The following is a 10,606-nucleotide window of genomic DNA, read 5'->3' as shown; positions in this document are numbered from 1 at the left end:
AGTCCCTTTCCATTTCCCTGCGTCAGAGAGCAGAAGGGACTATTACATTGGCCGCATTTTATTCAAGAAAAGTCAACGAAATTAACAAGGTGCGTATACGAGTGTTTTCCTCCCGTGTGGAACATCGTGTTCTCCGGTCAAATCTCAGTTTGGAGCCCCCGTCGCCGAGTTATTGAATGGATGTTGTCCGTGATGTGAATGCTCCTGAGTCACGACGCTAGCCGTAGCTCCACAGCAGCTAACCTCTGGGGTTACGCCAAAAAATAATAATAATTAGCTCCACACGTTTGATGGCATTTTGACTTGGAATGTTTTCTCTGTTAAATTCGCGTATTGTTTGTGATGCTCGACGGTGTGAATGCGGCACACTGCCGCACCGTTAGGCCTGTTTTTACACTGCACCAGTGCATGCAGGTGTGGTAGCGACTCCCGACTATGGCTCAGTTTTAAGGAGCTAGTCGTGATATTTCACACTTGATCCCGTTAAACCAGGTCATAAAACACAACACATTTAACACCATCGAAACTCGTTATGGTCACGAATGAGCTAATAAATGTGACTCCAGATCAGCGGTTACGCAATAAGCGTAAATAACAGATCAGTGTAATATCACGATGCACACATTCAATACATTGTCTTGCATCGGAAGGGACTCGTTTTCTTATCTTGTCGGTGATAAACGACATAACGATAACGTCACTTTTATGGTTTCTCCTTAACGTAAAGTAGAAAGTTACGTTTGGTGCTGCGTTTGTGAGCGGAGACGTTTATTTCGTTTCTGGTACTTTCCTAAGCACGTGTTTGCGGAGTCCATTGTCTGTTGGGCGACGCCATGTTTGTTAAACGGCAACTTCCGCCGGCTTGTAGTGACGAGATGAACGCGGTACAGTGTTGCAGAACCGGTTTGTGTTTAAAGTAAATTTAGATTTAATCTTTTTCACCAAAACCTCGAAGAAGGGGGGAGAGTAAAATACTTATATAACGGCCTATGTGATCTCGCGAGACCGATCAGTTCCCCACCATTAAAACGAATAGTAAACACGTTTCCACTCCAAAAACTATATCGTTAAATACAGGGTTTTGCTTCGGTGTTTATGACCTTAAATGAAGGTCACTCTAAAACGATATTAAAGATGGAGGATGCAAAACACTAAATTTAAGTGACACAACTTCTTGATTTGTGGCATTAAAGAATTTAATACACCACACAAGTAAGACAGATTATGTATATATCATGTAAATAAAATGCAATGTCATAATTGCATATTCAAGTGTTTTTTCCCCCCATTCCAGCAACACATTTTGTTTCTTTTAAATTCAAAATGGCTGATAAATGTAGGAGACTGTGACCACGGATGATTTAATAATGAAACACCATACACATTTATACCCCCGACGTTGAGGCCCACACTTCGGCCTGCAACCTGCACTTTGACAAACACTGGCTTAACTGTTCTTTTGTGTGTGCACAGATGCCTGAAGAAATGCGCCAAGAGGAGGAGGCTGAGACCTTTGCCTTCCAGGCAGAGATCGCTCAGTTGATGTCCCTGATCATCAACACTTTCTATTCCAACAAAGAGATCTTCCTCAGAGAGTTGATCTCCAATGCCTCTGATGTAAGCTGGTGTTTTCTCATTTTCCCGTACGACTGCACTGATGAGTGCTTGTGATGCATTAATAATGTAACGCACATGCCTTTTAGTTAATATTAAATGTAGCCCTAATGTATTTTGTCCTCGTTTTTTTTTTTAAAGGCTTTGGACAAAATCCGCTATGAAAGCTTGACTGATCCAACCAAGCTGGACAGTGGCAAGGATCTGAAAATTGAAATCATCCCCAACCAAGCTGACCGCACCCTGACCCTCATCGATACTGGAATTGGAATGACCAAGGCCGACCTGATCAACAACCTGGGTACCATCGCCAAGTCTGGCACCAAGGCCTTCATGGAGGCCCTGCAGGTATGATGACGGAACGTCTCGATTACTGCACACGAGACCATGATATGTAAACTAATACTGGCCGGGACGAATCTTGCAAGCCCAAACGGATCAATATTTATTTTTTCTCACCATCATGTTCTGACCTTTGTGGTTGCATTTCCTTTTAGGCTGGAGCTGACATCTCCATGATTGGTCAGTTTGGTGTGGGTTTCTACTCGGCTTACCTCGTTGCTGAGAGGGTAACCGTCATCACCAAACACAACGATGATGAGCAGTACGCCTGGGAGTCTTCTGCTGGAGGTTCCTTCACCGTCAAGGTCGACACAGGTGCGCGTTCTGGCTTATTGACGTCTTTGCACAAGAGCTTTAATAGTCTATGATATTGCATGGTAATTAAAAAATGGACTGTACACTTTTGATAGGTGAGCCCCTTGGCCGCGGAACAAAGATCGTCCTGCACCTGAAGGAGGACCAGACCGAGTACACCGAGGACAAGAGGGTCAAGGAGATCGTCAAGAAGCACTCCCAGTTCATTGGATACCCCATCACCCTGTTTGTAAGAAATCTATATTTGACTCACCAGTGATGTAATTCAAGATCTGGTTGGCTACTGTTGCGTTCAGTGTAGCTTACTAACTTATTTTGACTTGCAGGTGGAGAAGGAGCGCGAAAAGGAGATCAGCGACGACGAGGCAGAGGAGGAAAAGGCTGAGAAGGAGGAGAAAGAAGAAGATGCCGAGGACAAGCCAAAGATTGAGGACGTGGGCTCGGATGACGAGGAGGACTCCAAAGACAAGGACAAGAAGAAGAAAAAGAAGATCAAGGAGAAGTACATCGACCAGGAGGAGCTGAACAAGACCAAGCCCATCTGGACCAGAAACCCTGATGACATCACAAACGAGGAGTATGGAGAGTTCTACAAGAGTCTGACCAATGACTGGGAGGATCACCTGGCTGTCAAGGTAAACCGTGCAAAGCTAAAGCTGCTCGTTTATATGTATACAACTGCCTCAGCCAGTGTGTCGGCTAAAAGGATTGTGCGAGTAAAATAATTTAATTTGAATGGTCTCCTTCACAGCACTTCTCAGTGGAGGGCCAGCTAGAGTTCAGGGCTCTTCTCTTCATTCCCCGTCGTGCTCCTTTCGACCTCTTTGAGAACAAGAAAAAGAAGAATAACATCAAGCTGTACGTCAGGAGGGTTTTCATCATGGACAACTGTGAAGAGCTTATCCCAGAGTACTTGAGTAAGTGTCTAAGTGCCACACAGACGCTGACTAAAACACTGCAAAGCTGTTGTGGTGCAGTCTGTTTTTAATTCAGCTGTAATTTATTTTACATTGCAGACTTCGTCCGTGGCGTGGTCGACTCTGAGGATCTGCCCCTCAACATCTCCCGAGAAATGCTGCAGCAGAGCAAGATCCTCAAAGTCATTCGCAAGAACATCGTCAAGAAGTGTCTGGAGCTCTTTGCTGAGCTGGCCGAGGCCAAGGAGAACTACAAGAGTTTCTACGAAGCCTTCTCAAAGAACATCAAGGTATTTAAAATCAAACGTAAAGCTGCATTTATTCAAACTGAAAGCAATAAACAAGAGTTTTGGGTTTAAGTCACAAAGTTTATAACTTATATTTAATCATAAATTGACGTCTCTGTAGCTCGGCATCCACGAGGATTCGCAAAACCGCAAGAAGCTTTCCGAGCTGCTGCGTTACCACAGCTCTCAGACTGGAGACGAGATGTCCTCCCTAACAGAGTACATTTCTCGTATGAAGGACAACCAGAAGTCCATCTACTACATCACTGGTGAGTCTGGGTTTTGTAAATTGCTTAAAGTAAACTGTATTTCCTTTAAAAAAAATAAATAAATGAATTTAACTTCTTGGCTTTTTTAGGAGAGAGCAAGGATCAGGTGGCCAACTCTGCCTTTGTTGAGCGTGTCCGCAAGCGCGGCTTTGAGGTCCTGTACATGACCGAGCCAATCGACGAGTACTGTGTCCAGCAGTTGAAGGAGTTCGATGGTAAGAACCTGGTCTCCGTCACCAAGGAGGGCCTGGAGCTTCCTGAGGATGAGGAGGAGAAGAAAAAGATGGAGGAGGACAAGTCTAAGTTTGAGAATCTCTGCAAGCTCATGAAGGAGATCCTCGACAAGAAAGTGGAGAAGGTTGGTGGTCTTTATAAACTCTTTTTGTAGGTTAAACTTGATTTTCAAAAAAACCTGACTTTTTGCTTCATATTGTGGGGATGTAGACGTGGGTTGACGGTGGTTCTGTTTGATAACAGGTGTCCTAATTTGTTCAAACGTCTACTGTGGTGAGTCAAAGCAGGTTTGAGGGGAGGCCCCCCCTGAGGTCTCCTGTGTGCAGTTTTGTTTCCCGTCATGTGATCTTGAATATTTTGAGGTGTTTCAAACGAGAAGATCTCTTAACTCGTGAATGTGATTTGTAATGCTGACCTAACATTTTTGCATATTTGGTTTTATAGAATTTCTTAAAATTGGTCAACATGACTAAAGCATTTTGATGTGTCACCTAACATGACTGATCTGCATGTATTTATTATTAACTTGAGTTTAAAAGATTGTTCAGACATGATGATGCATGCTGGTATGTCTGTCTTAACGTCTCACGTTTGTCTCGACTAGGTGACCGTGTCCAACAGACTGGTGTCCTCACCCTGCTGCATTGTGACAAGTACTTATGGCTGGACGGCCAACATGGAGAGGATCATGAAGGCCCAGGCTCTCAGGGACAACTCCACCATGGGCTACATGATGGCCAAGAAGCACCTTGAGATCAACCCAGACCACCCCATCGTGGAAACTCTCAGGCAGAAGGCCGAGGCCGACAAAAACGACAAGGCCGTGAAGGACCTGGTCATCCTGCTGTTCGAAACCGCCCTGCTGTCCTCGGGCTTCTCCCTGGACGACCCACAGACTCACTCCAACCGCATCTACAGAATGATCAAACTCGGATTGGGTAAGGACACGCAGCTTTAAATATTAAACACTTGTCGCATGTATCGATTTTTAACAAGTCACCTCATTCTTTGCCCTCTAGGTATCGATGATGATGATGTTCCCGTAGAGGAGACGACCGCCACAGCCGTCCCAGATGAGATTCCTCCCCTGGAGGGTGAAGGCGAGGACGACGCTTCACGCATGGAAGAAGTCGATTAAACCATCTTTCTCCTCTTGCCCAGATTTTTAACACTTTAACCTCACTTTTCAATTGTTCATCCCTAAACCTGCAGTAATTGCAAAACAAATAGTCATTCATGTTGTGCGGTGGGCCAGTGTTGCTCTTGTGTACAGAGCAGTTTACTCTGCAGCACCATTTTAAGAAAAGCAATTTTGGTTTTTGCTCTACAAGTTCATGGTGACAGCACATTTGTTTATCAAGTACCCTGTTGCACTGAGTTTTAAATGTTGGAAAAAAATGTGTGAACATGGGAATGCTACATTCCAGTATAAGGGTCAGGAGGGTTTGTGGAGGTTCTGCTCATGTGCAACACTGCACGCTGCATGGAGAGAGGACTGTATGATTCCTTTGCCTGAGTCCAGGCTTGTCTGTATTCCAAGTCTTTGTTTTGCAAAAAATTAAAGCTGTAATACCTTAAATGCATATTTGTTGTCCATTTTGAGGCCTTTTTTTGGGGGGGGTTTAAAACTGAGTGTTCTTTGAACGACCAGTAGGTGGAGCCCTAGTACAGGTTCATGTATCAAAGGCCCACAGTAGGAATGATGCAGTACATTTCTCATTCATACATAGTAGCTGCCCAGAGATTAAAAATAAATGCGCAAGGACATTGATCATTAACAAGATTACACTAAGTAAATTATTGTCCCATATCGAGTTCAAATCATTTGTAATTTAATGTGCTATATTTCTTTTCTAAAGCCCTTTACTACACCCCACTGGTGACGAAAGTGAACTACAAAATAAAGACATAACAGACACATGGCATTAAAAACGAATTCATGAAATTAATCAAAACCTTAAAGTGAACTAAAGGAATAATATTCACCACACTGGGTCTTAAAAGCCATTTGAGCTGAAGAGTTTCCTCAATACAACAAAACTGAAGCCCCTAAAATAAAGTAACAAGCCCATAAAAACAATCAATACTCTGTCTGCCTAATATATAGTTGCTGAATTTTTCTTCTATTGAGAGTTCGCCCTCAGTTGGCTTGACACTTATAACTGCTCAACATAAACATTGAATCATTAAATGGGAAATCGTCTGTTTTCGCCAAGAAGAAAAGAATGATTTAAATCCCGAAAGACTTAAAGTGATTAAAGGCGCCATATGTAAGAATGTGGCCAAAAACAGTTACTACATTCAAATTCAAAATACCAAGGTCTTTTAGGCTTCGTTTTCTGATGTAACTGGCAACCCGTGGTTGCTCAGCAGCTGAGACTTTACTGGCTGCAATGATTGGTAGACGGCGGTAGGTGGTGCCACATGCCAAAAACATGATTTCTAAACATAAACATGATTTGCAGTCTACAAAATATTTTTTTTAATGCAAATATTTTGCCTGTACTGTTGTTGTTGGTGAGTTCAGTTTGTTATATGAACATTATTCCTGAGTCTCTGTGACATATTAGGAGGATTTTATTGCCACTTGCTTTAGATTTATTACATAATGCACCTTTAATTGACAAAATCACAGTATCTGTCAATCATCTCTCATTTGCCCGTAAACTGTGTAGTTTTTCCTTATAATGTAATGATTTAATGTCGCCTCAAAGTGCCACATTTGTGTGGTATGTTCGAATGTCACGGGTGATTTGGATCTTTTTGACATCAAAGCAAATGTTACCAGTAAAGTATCACACAGGACACAGGACACACATTATAAACCAGAGTCACGCTGAACACACCGTTTTCTGGCAAGTGTGAGGCGACGTTTTTGAACGTAAAGCTCGTAGTTTTTCCTGGAAGTCGTGTGTTTTCTACGAGTGTGAGGAGGAGGAGGAGGAGGAGGAGGAGGAGGAGGCTTTTTCTGCTCTCATCAGTAAAAAAAAAAGTGTGTGTGTGTTTGTGTGCGTGTGTGTCTAAAACCCAGTCAAAATGATAGCGTGGGAACGTAAAAGCGTGTCATTCAGTAACACACTGAGGACTTCATGGTTTCAAGCCACATCTGACAACCTTAAATCCCCTGCATCTGTCGAGCATGTACCGTTTGTACTACTTTTAGTTTGTGAAAAACCACTTTTTACTTAAAGGTGCATTATGTAATAAATCTGAAGCAACTGGCCATAAAATCCTCCTAATATGTCACAGAGACTCAGGAATAATGTTCATATAACAAACTGAACTCACCAACAACAACATTACAGACAAAATATTTGCATTAAAAAAAATCTAAAACCTAAAAGACCTCGGTATTTTGAATTTGAATGTAGTAACTGTTTTTGGCCACATTCTTACATATGGCGCCTTTAAATAAGTGTTTTCAGAATGATGTACGTGAGCTACAATCTGCCACAAACAAACAAAAACCAAAATGACTTGAATGGACTAAAATATGTCAATAATTACTCTTAAAAATTTAAATCAAGTCATGCAGGTTGCTTTCGATTGGTAAAAATTACTTGAATGGGTCGTAGTTTGACAAATTCAACCTTAAAGTTGAGGCAGAAACAACATTTCTGACAAATACAACCCAAAATGTATGAAATTCAAGTCATTTTGAGGCAGAAACACAAGATGTGGGCTGTAATCAATTGGTTGGTGACTGAGTGGACAATAATCCCTAATTTGTGTTGATAAAATCAATTAATTTAGAAGCAAAATCCCCACAATGCTGTCATTTAATGTAATGTTTTTTTTTTTGTCCTATGTAAACTTGTTTTTATTGACTGCTGTTTACTGTTTGTTCTGTGCACTTTCTTCCGTCAGAGATTAGAAAGAGTTTGTGTTCTGGCTCTGGCCGAGTGTGCGACTCCTTTGAGTCAATGAATGGTTCAGCTGGAGGAAATGTCCTGGTTAAATCTAACAATTAGCACAGGTTGAAAGAAACGTCTGACCTGACTTGGTCTCCTTTCAACAAAACAAAACCAAAAAAAAAGAGACTTCCTGTGGAAACAGTTGACCCCCCCCCCCTCCACCTCCTCATGTAATTCTGCTCAGAAACCCACAGATGCTGAGTGAATGAATAGGCGGCGGGTGTTTGGTAATACGGTGAGACATGTTGCATAAAACACAACTATAAATGTGGCGTGTGACCTTTGCGGCCTCGTTTCTGCGGAAATGCCAAGAAACGGGCTGTGATGACTGGTCACACCATACTGACATTATATCAAGGTTAAACTTTTGTATGTCTCATTGTTTCTCTGTATATTACAAAGTGACTTGTGTAAGTACTAGCCCATAAAACACCATATATGAACCACGGTACATAATGAGGTAAAAAAATATACATGATTATGCAGCATATTCCTAAAATATATACGATGCAATTATGTACATGTACAAAGTCACAGGAGGCAGATTTATTCCCAGTAAGACAATTTGCTCTCTCATCATCCTCCTCTTCCTCACATGTACAGTACGTCACACACTGGTGTAGTGAGATTAGATTATGATGGAGCGAGAGATTATTTCATTTATTATAATGACACGTACCACAATGTTGTAATACATGGGTGAAATACTGCACATTGAATGTATTAAATACAATCACAAAACAATGAGTGTGCATTTTTAGTGTGTACTTTTTTTTAATATATGGTAATTGCACTCTATTATGCATGTGTCTCTTTTGTTTTATATATTATATTGTGCTTTTATTGTTCTATTACGTCACTGTGAGCCCTGTAACTTAACATGAAGTAACAAAAAAACATAAACTGTATGTACTATGTGTTCCACATACTCAGTATAATGTGTGCTGTATATCACATTAGTGTTTGTGGGGCAGATCAACGTGCGTTTTGTGTCAAATTAAATATTACATTTCCGTATGAGAAAAACAACAACAACAACAACAACACCACACGGCAACGCTGCAGAACTAACCCCGCAGATAAGACGATGATAAAGAGATGCAGCTCTTTGTTATTGCGACAACCGCCTTGCAGCTCTGTGTCAAAGTTTAAGTCGGGTCAGTCATTTTGAGAGTGACTTTTTCAACGTTAAATGCCAGAAAAACAAATTCGGTAACGACGACTCACGATCTGAAACACACACACACACACGCACACGCGTCAGGCATCAGGTCACTTCTCATATGTGACACGGGTGAGTGAACACTACACACAGGAACAGGATTTTACACCCACGCTGAGCAGGAAGGAAGCGATGTGTAAAAGGCAGAAGGCGTACACACACACACACACACACACACACACACACACACACACACACACACACACACACACACACACACACACACACACACACACACACACACACACACACACGGGTGAGAGAGAGAGAAAAAAGAAACGCAAAGCATCAAAAACAACAACCGACGTAAATGATAACCTTTTATAACGACGTGAAGCGAGAGAGAGAGAGAGAGAGAGTCATACAAACACGTCTGTTTCTCAGAGTTCATGTTCCTCAGGTGAAGTGAGGTAAAGGTCAGAGGTCACACTGTTGCTCCATGGAATTAAACACTCAATCTGGTTTGTGTCCAGGAACTTGTACATGTAATATGTTAATGAATATATGTGTGTATATCTGTTTATATATTTTTATCCCCCTGTTTTGAAGACGTAAAACTAATAATTATATGTGTATATATATATATATATATATATATATAAAAGAAAAAAATTAAATAATTATAGGGCATTTCTTTACAGAAAAAAACAAAACAAAAACTATCATACTATATTGCATATATAACATACTAAACATTCTCATTATACATATTTTTTTTAATTATTGTCTATATTTATGCTCTTAATTGTATGTATTGCATGATTTAACATGGAACAATTACAGAAAGTATGAATTATTTTCAATATATTTATATGCAAAGTAATTTCCTTACAGTGTGGGATATATCAATGATTAGTGGAAATATGATGTTTTTCTCTATATGGCCAAAAACTACGGCAACTGGTGGAGAGAAGTAAAAATGATAAATAATTAAATTTCAAAGCAAAAGCCCAGATTGACACGCCGATATAATAAAATGTATGTATCATGCTTTAATGGAAGTTTGATTGAAAACAAAAAATTGCAGTTTATATTTGTTTCAATGGGACATTTTTGGCACTGAACGCTATGAGTGTAACAATTAGTTTGAGTCAAAAGTCACGGCAAGAAAAACCATGAAAAAAAAGTGTGTAAAATGCACACACTATCTTTTTAATTAAATATAATTTGCTTTAATATGCCAGTGTGTAAAATGTAAGTCAAATTATTGTGTACAATCACCTGGTTGTATTAATTTTTGAGTTTTAGGGGATGTGTTACACACTTTTTCTGAACCCAAAACACAAAAACTCCATTTGTTTTTTGTATTTTAAAGGGTTTATGCGCAAAAACTATTTCTCACTTTGTTGCAGTCACCTGGCACGTGGAGGAAATGACCGTAGTCTGGCATGTAATCTCAGCTGTGATAAAGGTTAACTTCTCTGATAACATTTGACAACAAAGCAAGTGGGAGAGCGCAGATTAAATTGCAGAGATTCTCTCCTAAAAATGA

At 40.6% G+C, this 10,606-nt stretch overlaps 1 protein-coding gene across 1 annotated transcript; it reads left to right on the top strand.

The window, feature by feature from the left end:
- On the top strand, positions 1-5,561 carry hsp90ab1 (heat shock protein 90, alpha (cytosolic), class B member 1). Its single transcript, XM_083898931.1, has 12 exons — positions 1-89; positions 1,474-1,617; positions 1,756-1,962; positions 2,112-2,271; positions 2,367-2,500; positions 2,598-2,906; positions 3,023-3,188; positions 3,288-3,478; positions 3,597-3,744; positions 3,834-4,102; positions 4,583-4,916; positions 4,998-5,561. The coding sequence occupies exons 2-12, from the start codon at positions 1,474-1,476 to the stop codon at positions 5,114-5,116; spliced, it is 2,181 nt and encodes a 726-aa protein (XP_083755057.1). The 5' UTR covers positions 1-89; the 3' UTR covers positions 5,117-5,561.
- The last annotated feature ends 5,045 nt before the right edge of the window (positions 5,562-10,606 follow it).

Source organism: Microchirus variegatus (genome assembly GCF_963457635.1).
Source record: "Microchirus variegatus genome assembly, chromosome: 12".
NCBI lineage: Eukaryota > Metazoa > Chordata > Actinopteri > Pleuronectiformes > Soleidae > Microchirus > Microchirus variegatus.
The sequence above is the reverse complement of the archived record's forward strand: the minus strand, read 5'-3'. Positions and strand labels throughout refer to the sequence as shown.

Excerpts from the sequence above, each read along its gene's own strand:
- hsp90ab1 (XM_083898931.1), top strand. The coding sequence starts at position 1,474 with ATGCCTGAAGAAATGCGCCAAGAGGAGGAGGCTGAGACCTTTGCCTTC. Across the intron at positions 2,501-2,597 it reads GATACCCCATCACCCTGTTT|GTGGAGAAGGAGCGCGAAAA; the intron begins GTAAGAAATCTA and ends TTTGACTTGCAG. Across the intron at positions 3,745-3,833 it reads GTCCATCTACTACATCACTG|GAGAGAGCAAGGATCAGGTG; the intron begins GTGAGTCTGGGT and ends TGGCTTTTTTAG.